At 44.2% G+C, this 12,916-nt stretch overlaps 1 protein-coding gene across 6 annotated transcripts in view; it reads right to left on the bottom strand.

Annotated features, from left to right (window-relative positions):
• LOC139239472 (speedy protein 1-A-like) overlaps positions 1–12,679 on the bottom strand; it is a 34,976-nt gene extending 22,297 nt beyond the window's left edge. For 3 of the 6 annotated variants that reach the window (XM_070868245.1, XM_070868242.1, XM_070868246.1), the window contains exons 1-2: positions 11,898–12,571; positions 10,055–10,302 (exon numbers count right to left, since the gene is read on the bottom strand). In XM_070868245.1, the coding sequence (XP_070724346.1) occupies positions 10,055–10,274 (220 nt within the window). In that variant the 5' untranslated portion in view covers positions 10,275–10,302; positions 11,898–12,571. The other 3 variants (XM_070868244.1, XM_070868243.1, XM_070868247.1) reach the window with 3 other exon arrangements.
• Positions 12,680–12,916: the final 237 nt, after the last annotated feature.

Raw genomic sequence — 12,916 nt, 5'->3', positions numbered from 1 at the left:
GCAATTAAGGAATCTGGACTCCTTGGGGTTATTCCCTAAATAACCAGCTTTTCTAAAACAATGGCTAAGCCCGTAGTTTTTAAGCAGCTGGATATCACAAGTTCTCTATTTTACTCTGGAACTTGATACCCAACTGCTTTGCTCTTAGCCAGAAAGATCAGATGACAGAACACAGATAGCTGCTATCATTAAATGGGAAACTAATTTTAGGCAGATCACCCGATGCGATTTATAGCTTCGTAAGGCTATAACAGGGCTGATGAAGATTATGTGTGAAGGGCAGATGGATGTATTTAACACTGATGGACAGGAGCAGCTGTATCTCAGCCAAGAGATGAAGCTCATTCTCCAGCACACCCTCCAGTGTCAGCTTGACTCAGTGGATGAAGAGGTTAGCTTTTCAAGCCCGTGACTTCAGCAAATCTAGACTGCCACTGGGAGTATGGCACTATGAAAGGTGCCATCCTTCAGGTGTTAAACGAATGGTTCCAACTTCCTTCCTCAAATGGATTATAAAAAAAAGGTACCACAGCACTTCAATGATCTCTGCCTCTTCTCATCCTCGTTTTCAAATCCCTCCATGGCCCCAAGCTTTGGAATTCCCTCCTTTAACCTCTCCGCCCCACTCTCATCCTTCAAGACACTCTAAAACCTACCTCTTTAACCAAGCTTTGGATCACTTGTCCCAATACCGACTTACATGCCCATGTCAAATTTGTTCGATAACGCTCTTATGAAGCACCTTAGGATGTTTTACTATGTTAAAGGCACTACATAAATGCAAGTTGTTGTTGTACACATACCAAATTAATCCTTCAAATACAACATTCCAACTGATCAAATCATATTGCTGTTTTTGAGGGGGGGGGGGGGGGGGGGGAGGGGCGCAGAATAATGGCCACATTGACCTACAGAACCACAGCACTCAAATTCATTCACATGTACTTTGAAGCACCGGTGACCAGGCACTATAGAAATGCAAACAGTTTATTTTGGGCCATTCAATGAGAAACATTATCCCAGCAGTACTATACAGAACTGGCAGCTGTTACTCTCAATAGAGGGAAGTCAGGCTAGCTCCAGCCAGTCACTGAATTGTGACAGCAACAGAACATATCTTCATTTTGATCACACCATCGCTACTACGTAGCAGGCATCCCAGCAGACTGGTTTAGATTGTGATCTGATGCAGAACTGGAGGAAATTGGCTTTCATTACAACGGAGTGATTATCTGCAACAAGATGTGTCTCCTTTGGCGCATGGTGGGCCCCGCCCCTTTCTGCACATGGGCATTCAATCAACGGCTCGAATTACATTTTGCAAAGTCACTGATTATGTAGGCAGGGCGGTTCCAAGTACACATTCCAGAGAAACTGGTGGGCGTGTCTTATCTTCCAAGGGGACCAATCAGCAGTCAGTCGTGATCAAGGGGAACCTATCAAGCTTGTAGGTGATAAGACTACCTATTCCCACCTCTAACATAGCCTGTCTCAGCTTATCCACTGTTGAAGCCCTCATCCATGCCTCTTAGCTCTAGATTTGACTATTCCAATGAACCCCTGGCTAGCCTCACGCATTCTACCCTACCTAAACTAGAGGTGATCAAAAATTGGTCTGCTCCATACCCTAACTCGCACCAAGTCTCACTCACCCATCACCCTTGTGCTTGCTGACCTATGTTGGCTTCCAGTTATACAATGCCTCGATTTCAAAATTCTCATCTTTATTTTCAAATCCCTCCATGCCTCGTACCCTCCAGTGCCTTGATAGCCTTTTTATAATACGGCAACCAGAATTGTCCACAGTACATTGACAGGTCCTGAAGTGGGGCTATCGAGCTCTGTTATAATTAAAGGGCTACGGTTGGATCTCAGAATTAAATGAGCTGACGTAGGCTTTTGTAGTCATCAATTTTAGAAGGGTGTTTAAAGGGATAACACATCAGAATGATTAATTGTTACAAGCTGTGTAACCTGAGGATAATTACAGGAGGCCCAACTGTTGAACCACAGGAAGCCCAGAGGGGCAGATAAACAGGGCAAGGGGTCAAAAGTGACAATGGAAAAACTCCACCTGATCAAAGAAAGAGAGAAGATAACATTCCAATGTGCTCATGAACTTTTGGGACAGTGAGGTTTATGGAAAAGTACTGGAGATGGTCATGGTCAGGATTGTACCTTTACTTTGAGTGACAAGGGTTTTGACCATTCAAATCAATATATGTCTCATGTATTGAATGTCCGGCCATTATAGGCCGAGGAACTGTATAAAAACCGTGTGTTTTTTGTTCAGGGAGAGCAAGTGAGGACAGTTCAGCAACAGGTTGACTGGACTTGTCTCTCCCTTGCAAGAAATTAAAGACTACTTGAATTTTCAAATCCAGACCTGGTGTGTTAATTTTAAATACTCCACTATAACTGACGCAGCGAGCAGGGTCTCAAGCGGGCGACGGATACCGGCAGATGGAAGCCATGTCAAAGACGCGAGTACCCTTTAATTACCATGCAGTTAGAACAAGGGCAGAAATCTGTCTGCTGTCAGCTGCCCCAGAGATCCAAATGTGCAGATCAAGTAGTCAGCAGAAGATCCCAAATGTGCAAGTACAGGCCATAAGGTCACCGGTCTGGGCAGTCAAAGCGGAGCCAATTTCCCCCAACATAAAGACCGAGTATGCACTGTCAATTTCAGCAGGAAAGACCCTAATCACCTCAGACTTACTGGCACTAACTTGACTAGTTAGGCATGAAAAGGAGGATTTAAAGATACAGGTTCTGATAGGCCATAGCGAGGACCTCAGAGTAACACTCGGCAGAAGTAGGCACCAGAGATGAGTCCCTTGACGGAACAGAATTAGGATGGACTGATCATCTGGGGACCTATTGGGTAACTATAAAGTAAAAGTAGTAAGTCATGTACTTCTGCAATAAACGAATGGTATCGCCATTGGCTAGTGTGTCATTTGGTATTTAATTCAAGAACAGTCACAGGCAACTACTAGTCACACGACAATCGAAATTGCCGTTCGAGCAACACCAGGTGAAACAATTGCGATCTGTTCTATAGAAGTGTCTGTGTAGCGTTGCGACTGATGATCGATAAGGTTGCAAGTAACTGTCTCACTTGAGGAGTAAGGGACGTACCACTGACAACCAATAAGGTTGCAAATAACAGTCGCACTCGTGAGGAGTAAGTAAGGGACGTACCGCTGACAACCTATAGCCATGGGGAGAGAGAAACTAGTGGGGAGACCAGGGATCCCTGACACGGTGCCTAGTAGACCAAAAAACAAAAACTGATTGAAATCATTAAACAAAATTGGAACCCAGACGACCCACCCGCTGAACAAAGAAAATGGCGGGAGTTGGAAAATAAACAAAAGGAGGAGAAAGCCCTCGTTTTAGTCACTCGTGTGTATTATGAATTAAGTAAATGGACTAGACTAGTGACTGAGAAAGTGACGAAATAAACTGACAGTAGATGTGATGACGACTTCATCCATCATCCATCTGACACAAAAAGGAACAACTGCCAGCAGCCCCCATGAATTAGAAACAGTGGGGGGGGGGGGCTAAGACACCCAAAGTCTGTTACAACTGCAACAGACTGACAAATGGTGGAAATGTAGAGGGGCTCTTTGCAATGCAAGAAATGAGGGGTCGAAGATAATTGCTACGGTGACCGTTTTTAAAAAAAAAACAGGAAGCAATTCTAAAAAGATGTTCAGTGGCAATCCAAACCATGAAGTGCAGGCATTTAGCAGTAAGTGCTTAAAAACTACAAGAGCAACAGATTATGGTGCAGATTATAAAACAAACATTAAATGGTACGACACTGAAGTGTAGAGGAACAAAGGGACCTTGGAGTGCAGGTCCACAGACCCCTGAAGCTAGCAGGCTAGGTAGATATGATGATTAAGGCAGCATATGGAATACTTGCCTTTATTAGTTGAGGTATGGAATACAGGAGCAGAGATGTGATGCTGGAACTGTAGAAAACTACTTGGGTCACCACATTACAGAAAAGATGTGATTGCACTGGAAAGGGTGCAGAGGAGATTTACAAGAATGTTGCCTGGAGAATTTTGGCTGTATGGAAAGATTCAAGATGCTGGGTCTCTTTTCTTTGGAACAGAGGAGGCCTGAGGGGAGACTTTATTGAGGCGTATAAAATTAGGTGGGGCCTAGATATAGAGTGATAGAAAGGTCCTATTTCCTTTGGTGGAGAGGTCAACAACTAGAGGGCATAGGTTTAAAGTAATTGAAGGGAGGTTTAGAGGAGCTATGATAGGGATCAGAAATTGAAAATTGATTTAAGGAATAATGGATAAATAGTTATGACTGGATCAAAAGTAGAAAAGGGAAGATCATGTTTCTTTCTTGCTGTTCTCATATTTTTCTTTGATGTTTCCGTAAAGTTTTAGGGAAACATGTGCGATTGTTCCTTTGTTTGGGCTGTGGCTCCTCCCCCTTTTCAAAGTGGCATCGGGAAGTTTAACATTGGAGTGACTGAGGTTAATTAACCGATTAAAAACCAGACTTTCATTATGGCCATGATCAAATTGTGGTTGATGTAAATTGTGTGGAGTCTTTAGTTCCAGACACAAGGCATTTCACAATAATTGATATGGTTTTAAAAAATTCTGACCAATGTGCAACTGGGTAGAAAAGGATGAAACACTATTGTGCAAATGTGTTTTTCTGAACATTTATTTTGAGAATAAAAACACGGAGACTTTATAAAAGTAAAATTTTTAACTGGAAAGTTTAAACTGAAAAAGGCTGTAGGCTGAAGTCGACACTGATGGTGTCTGTTTGTCAGCTTTCAAAACAAAGGAAGTTAACTTTTTCACAGGCAGCTGTGAACTCCGTTTTAACTCAGTGGGTGATACCTTTTTGAATATTGGAAATCTTAATTTGAAGAGAATCACCAGAGATTGTGTTTCCTTTGTTTTAAGTAGGTGATCATCAGGAAGAGGCGCTGTTGTTTAAAGGGATTAGTGGATTGCGCCTGAGGGGTCAGGAGGGCACACCACTGTAACAGACTACATCCGAGTGTAAATCTCAGAAGTGGGATTTGTCCTCTCCAGGGGAATGAGGAAGAAGGGATGCCTAATGGGATACCCCCACCTAATCAGGTACAGAATGATCCAAAGGGAAGTGGACAGGACACAGGAGCTGGAAGAATCTCTTCGGGTCCCAGATTTGGAACTACCTCCAATCCACAGACATACCTCAAACCCTGCAAATCTCAAAGTAGTAAGAGATATTGTGAATGGTAGCAGTAGGGATGGCCGAGGGTATAGGATAGCGGTACATTTACAGTGGCATGGTAATCATGCCACTGTAACAGTCTATTATATTAAGGGGTGCAAGGGCAGGAGCACGGTTGTACAAGCAGCAAGTTTTGTTTTTTAAAAACTCATCCAAAGGCTCCTTCTCCAAAGAAAACAGATTTGTGGGAAAAGGTGAATTGTTTGTCATAAACTCATCCAAGGGCCAACAAATGGGCTAATGGTAATCACAACCTCAGGTGATATTGTATCATGATGTGCATCATGAAGTGGTACCTGAAATATTGAATCTGATCAAAGTGGGACTACCTGGATGATGCAAGCCCAAAACAGCACGGCTACATGGGAGAATGATCAAAGGATTTTGGCAGAGGGCCAGTACAACCTGCACTGAGTTCAGGGAGAGCAATGGGCTTGATCATACCTTGACAAGAACGGTGCCGAGACTAGTGGGGAGAATCATAACAGAAGGCAGCGAGGCCTGATTAATATGTTGTAACTGGTTTAATGCTAAAAAGGGGGTAAACCAGATTATAGAGGGGGAACAAATAGTCTTTAACGAAACGGCTGGAAGTAATGTATGGATCTTGGTTAGTGGAACAAGCCCAAGGAAACCTGCAGCATATTGCAAAGGGAAAGCTCTCTTTCTGGGTAACTGATCGAGATCAACTTACTAATAAACAAATCCTTTTCGGAATGGCAGTTAGTGACTAGTGAGATGCCGCAGGGTTCAGTGCTGGGACCCCAGCTATTTACAATATACATCAATGATTTAGATGAAGGAATTGAGTGTAGTATCTCCAAATTTGCAGATGACACGAAGCTGGGTGGCAGTGAGAGCTGTGAGGAGGACGCTAAGAGACTGCAGGGTGAAGATCATGTGCCAGATGCAGTATAATGTGGATAAATGTGAGGTTATCCACTTTGGTGGCAAAAACAGGAAGACCGAATATTATCTGAATGCCAGATTAGCAAAAGGGGAGGTGCAATGAAACCTGGGTGTCATGGTACGTCATTGGAGTTTGGCATGCAGGTACAACAGGTGGTGAAGGCAGCAAATGACATGTTGGCCTTCATAGCGAGAGGATTTGAGTATAGGAGCAGGGAGGTCTTACTGCAGTTGTACAGGGCCTTGGTGAGGCCACACCTGGAGTATTGTGTACAGTTTTGGTCTCCTAATCTGAGGAAGGACATTCTTGCTATTGAGGGAGTACAATGAAGGTTCATCAGATTGATTCCCAGGATGGCAGGACTGACATGTGAAGAGAGACTGGATCAACTGGTCTTGTATCCACTGGAGTTCAGATGAATGAGGGGGGATCGCATAGAAACATAAAATTCTGATGGGATTGGACAGATTAGAGGCAGGAAGAATGCTCCCGTTGCTGGGGCGTTTCAGAACCAGGGGTCACAGTCTAAGAATAAGGGGAAAGCCATTTAGGACCGAGATGAGGTGAAACTTCTTCACTCAGTGGTTAACCTGTGGAATTCTCTACCACAGAAAGTTGTTGAGGCCAGTTTGTTAGATATATTCAAAAGGGAGTTAGATGTGGCCCTTACGGCTAAAGAGATCAAGAGGTAGGGAGAGAAAGCAGGAAAGGGGTACTGAGGTTGAATGATCAGCCATGATCTTATTGAATGGTGGTGCAGGTTCGAACAGCCTGCTCCTGCACCTAATTTCTATGTTTCTACTAAGACTCTCTGCCAAGTCAGACGGTTGGTACAGGTATACCCAGTGGCATGAGTATCAGTTATAGGAACAGAATGACATCACCCTGTTAGAGATAGTTGGGTATTACTCAAGCAGCCCGAGAAAATTAGTAGGCTACAATGAACACGGGAAATTAACCCGGGTGGATGGGATAACATGGAACTGCACCATGAAGGTAATTGCAGGACAGCATTTTCCTGTACGATCTGTATAAAGAGGGAAGGGTGAATATTGTGTCAGCACCATACACCGGGAATACCAGTGCAGTACCAACCTGACTTGTCCCATTGCGACAGGAACCTTTTGTATTACCCCAGTCCAAACAGACTTGGGGCGCGGGTTTCATTAAGTAATTATTTGTGTAGACAAGTAAATATCACTGAGAAAGGAGGGGAAAGTTTAACTGCCAAAGGGAATATATAATGAATTTGGATAGTTAAGTGGGCCAATTGAGGACCAAGTACAATGGGCATTAAGCAAAATGGGGAACAGAGGGTCACAACAGCTGGACGCTGAGGTGATACTTACGGTACATATGATCGAGATAGCCTGACAATGAACCACAAGACGATGTAGTTTTTATGTTACCTATTATCCAACAACCGACACTATCGGCATGCAGTAAGGATGGCAGCTGTTAACATATTTGACATGGCCAGTATAGCCCAAGAAGTTCAAGACATAGCCCAATGTTTGAGAACCCTTTTACTAAAAGGGAAACGATCAGACTTTGCAGTTGTCAGAAACCGGGGACGAGGTCGCTAGACAAATGCTGCAAATCAAGGAAATCTGAGCGCCTCATGCCCAAACTATCAATAAGATGAGTGTGCGACTGATCTAACCCAAGAAACACAAAGAACTTGTATGTGCAATGTACGGCACATGGTTACTAGGGAACATCCAATACAATGTAAGCCAGATGAAAACAGAAAAATACACGATTGGATAATTAATGAGCAGTTGTCAAAATGGACTAAGGACTGTTGTGTCCTTAGATGCTCTCGTCATGACTCCACGAGGCCATGTGCTGTATGTGTTGTAGTGACCTTCGTCCTTTATTAGTTAACGCCAGAGTGAGGATCACCTGGTGGCCTGCCTTTTATACTAGGCCAGGTCCACCTGTACTGGTAACCCACAAGTCTCCCACTGCTGTGCCCTCTGATGGCACACTTGGTGATATATCGTACATGGCTACTGTTGGTACTATGACAAGGACCCTCTGATATTCGCAGGACAAGTGTTCTTGTCCCAAATTGTATTACCAGAGAATTGAAATAGGTATGGTTCTAGCTATCCCTCAGATAGAGGGTACAGATGCCAAACCTCTGGGCAGTACAGTACATAGGCGAAATACAAGGCCAATCCCGGGTTCAGTTCCACGATGTGCCCCCTTATGCAGTAAAACCCAATGGCACATTTCAAGGGGTGCATACAGATGGTTGCACGCAATATTTGGATGTGATAGTGTGCACACACCCCATGGAAGGAGAGCAACGTATAGGGTTCACTCAGACGGTTAATCGCACGTTGGAAATGAGCCCTCTTAGTCAGGGAGGGACGAAGATGGCAGCCCGGGATGATGGGACGTACTGCATATCTACCAAGGAAAATGAGTACAAGCATGGTAATGTCATATGTGCGATCCCACAACCTAATTTCTGTTTTACACCTAAAGCAGTGGTCAAACTAGGCCATCAATACCTATTCCCACGAAGAGCGGAACACATCGAGAACATCACTTTAAACAACCCGAGATGGGATGATGAAATGGAACAATATGACATACCAAGTTGGCAAGACATTCCCCGTCTCAAAGAACATTTGACGCAACTGAGAAAAGCATACGTCATTGTCATGAGATTTTGGAAGCTTCCATACAGCATTCAAACGACATTGAAGAAACCCTGGAAGACACAATAGTGGGAACATGTATGGAATTGGGGAATGAATGTGAATATCCATCTGTGGATTCATATATTCTCACGTATTGGTGATCGCACAGTTAGGGCTAGCTGTTGGGGAATTGGGTTATGCATGGCATGCAGAATGAGGCAACAGAGAAGGAAAGCAAAAGTTTTAATTGTGGAACAGTGAAAGTTGTTTGCCGAGTAACCCGAAATACTTTAAGACACAGATCACGCCCCAAACCACGTGGCTGATCACCACAGAACAGAGCGAGGGCACTGGATGAAGTAGTATTAGGTTGGTAACCTGGGTAGCCAAGTACCAAAAGGGGGAACTGAAGTGGGGCTATCGAGCTCTGTTATAATTAAAGCGTTAAGAATGGATCTCAGAATGAAAATGATCTGACAAAAGGCTTTTGTAGTGATCAACTTTATATGGGTGTTTAAAGGGAAATAACATAACGTATCAGGATGAGTAATTGTTACAAGCTGTGTAACCCGAGGATAATTACAGGAGGCCCAACTGTTAAACCAGAGAGAGCAAGGGGTCAAAAGGGCAAGGGATCAAAAGGTGACAATGGAAAAACTCCATCTGGTCAAAGTAAGAGATAAGATAACATTCCAATGTGCGAATGAAATTTTGGGACAGTGAGGTTTATGGAAAAGTACTGGAGATAGGCATGGTCAGGATTGTACCTTCACTGAGTGACAAGGGTTTTGACCACTCAAATCAATGTATGTCTCATGTATTGAATGTCTGGTCATTATAGGCCAAGGAACTGTATTAAAAACCTTGTGTTCTTTGTTCAGGAAGAGCGAGTGAGGACAGCTCAGCAACAGGTTGACTGGACTTGTCTCACCCTTGCAAGAAATTAAAGACGACTTGAATCTTCAAATCCAGACCTGGTGGTCTGTTAATTGCTCCACTATTGGTCCTCATCCAAAAAGAGAGTTACCTTCTCTCAATATGCTGAAAGACCAGCTGTATTTCACTTAAACACCATCACTGGATCAACATTTCCCCACTGGTTGCCAACGACAAGTCCACCAAGACAGTCAAGGATTATTAAGGAGGGGAATTCAAAATACTAAATAAACAGGGCCAGAACAAGTTAGTAACTCAAGGATAAGTGAATGCATGAACATACCAAGAAGTTTGAGAAAGGCTTCCAACTCCTGCTGCTGGATGACAAACGGAGCCTCCTTGGAAACTTTTGACATCTTGCTGGACTCCCCTTCACCCCTCTCCTGCAGACGAGGCTTCCGAACCACCAAGTCCCGGTTCTGTCGCGACAACTTTGAAACACCTGGCTTCACCTGAATGGTGACCGTAGAGTGATTCTGTGAGCGGGTCTGGTTGTGCCTCATGATGGTAAACGAAGGCAGTTAGGGTGGTCTGCAATACAAACAGGAATGGGGGATCAGATCACAGGCCATGAAGCAGTTCCAAAGGTAACCATGGGGAAAAAGAGCCCCCATAGTTCATGGTGCATTGTAAAGATTACACAGTGCACAACAGTCAGGTGTTTCAAGTTACTTTTATTGTTCAATTCTCCAATAAACTAGACTTGCATCTTTCATAAAAAAAGTTTAGCACATTGAGAAAAAAGACTTGCATTTCTATAGCACCTTTCATGACCACAGGATGTCCCAAAGCACTTTGCAGCCAATGAAGTACTTTTTAAAGTGCAGTCACTTTATGTAGGAAACATGGCAACCAATTTGCACACAGCAGGCTCTCACAAGCAGCAATGTGATAATGACCAGATAAAATATTTTTTAAAGTGACATTCATTGAGGGATAAATTTTGGCCAGGACACCAGGGATAACTCCCTTGCTCTTTGAAATAATTCCATAGAATATTTTACCTGAGTGAGCAAAGGGGCTTCAGTTTAACATCTCATCTGAAAGACAGCACCTCAGACAATGCAGCGCTCTCTCAGCACGGCACTCCCTCAGCACTGCACAGGTGTGTCAGCCTAGATTTTTGCACTCAAGTCTCAGGAGTGGCACTCAAACGCTCAGCCTTCAGACTCGAGGTATGTGCTATCTACGGAGTCACAGCAGATACTATTTTATAGGATCACATCCACGTATTGCATTACTAACCCATGAGGCACATCGTTTCCATAATAGCAAGTGAAGGCACAAACCACAGCAATAGCTGCAGGCCAGATGTATCATGGAATAGGACCATAGTAACACAGCTAGTCATAGCCCAAGTTATCCAAATCTTAAGGGCAGGAGAAAAACAATTGACCAAAACACCAAGGATTTTTTGGTGGGGGTGCACACAGAACAAGGGGAAAAACATTTTCACTCATCAATATACAGCAGCCTCTAACTAGATTAGTATTCAGTGCACACCCATTGAAGACAGGATTGAGCATAGGGCTGAGACATCCTCTACAATTTACCAACTGAAGATTACGCTGAATGAGCACTTGGGCAAGGTATCAGAGGAAACCATCTCTCGAACAATACCCCAGTGAGCAAGTAAATGCCTCAAGGACAGTAGGCAAGATTAAAAATACTCAGGAGAATTAAGTACTCGGCCTACAAAACCACTTATTTAAAAAAGGTACCACTCTATAAATTAGGAGCACATCACTTACTAGAAGACCAAATCAAACAAGTAACATTAAAAAAATTGCCATTTCTTGATTGTTATGCAAGCTCTATGGAGGGGAGACAAGCCAATGCAAAGATTTCACTCCATTAAATAGTATTAAAGTTTTTAATCCCTTGTAGATATACTTAAGTGAAAAGGATCCTCTCGCAAAGAAACAAACACTACTCAAGTTTAAAGGTACTTCAGCTTGTTGGAGCAATTGCATCCCAATAGCACCAGTCCACCATTTTGGAAGCAAATAGCTAAACTTTCAAATGATGCATTAAGAGCAAATAAAAGACACATTTTAACTCAGAGAACTTCACCACTTTTCTATTATCCTGCACATTTACTTTTAATAAGGGAATTAGATATGTACCTGAAAGGAAAAACCAGGAGGGCTACAAGGAAAGGGCAGGAGGAGCAGCTGAAATACTCCTGCAGGGCGCCAGCACGAGCTCAATGGGCTGAATGGCCTCCTTCTGTGCTGTAATCATTCTATAAAAACTTAGCTTCACATCAATTCCCAGTTTACCAATCATGCACATGAAGTGTTTTGACAGGATGAAGTTTGGGGGAAGGTGAGCCCTTTCACATAAAACCCTCACTAGAATTGAAATTGTAAATTATAAATTGTGGAGTCCCAACCAGTCCTTAAAAAAATCAAGTTTTCCCTCCCCTTCCCCTCCCTCATGCATCAGCACATTTCTCCCACCACTTGTGTTGGGAAGCACAAACTTATTCTTTCAGAGGTTTAGTGCAGATACCTCAAACTGCACCCACACATGCTCAAGAGGCCTGGGCACTGGACAGCACCAACCTCAAGCCCGCCATTTTGTGACCACTTACAGGCAACTCAGGGAGCAAGCCCGAGGGACTCACTCGATGGGTTCGCTTCTCACCACCCCCAACCCTTGGTCAACAGGCGGCTGCTTGGATTTTACTCGACTTATTTCACCTTGGGCGCCTCTCCACCATTCTAACCCCTTCTATCCAGCCACTGAACTCCTCCTCCACAGCCAGCCTCACTGTCCGCCATTTTGCAGCCCACCCTTCGCCTCACCTGAATGAGGCACGTGCCGCACCTGGCCGGCCGCCGCCGGGCGACGCGCTTATCACGGGCGGCCGGCCGGCGCGATGACGTCAGCGCGTCGCTCCCAATCGCATAACCCCCCCGGCGCCACCAACCTCAACCCCGCCCACCACCGGCCCCGCCCTCCCCTCCGCGCCCGCGCCGCGTCGTCACCATGGAAACCGGCGTTTGCTCCGCCAGGCGAACGCATTTCGAAGAATTAATGCCCGCCGCCGGGTTTCTTGCCCCGGTTATGTCATCATTAACCCGTCAGCTTCAAATTTTAAAGCGCGAGGCCGATCATTTAAAAAAAGAAAGGATTGAAA

The sequence above is a fragment of the Pristiophorus japonicus genome, chromosome 27 (assembly GCF_044704955.1).
Source record: "Pristiophorus japonicus isolate sPriJap1 chromosome 27, sPriJap1.hap1, whole genome shotgun sequence".
Lineage (NCBI taxonomy): Eukaryota > Metazoa > Chordata > Chondrichthyes > Pristiophoridae > Pristiophorus > Pristiophorus japonicus.
This window is presented reverse-complemented; position numbering and strand designations above follow the sequence as displayed.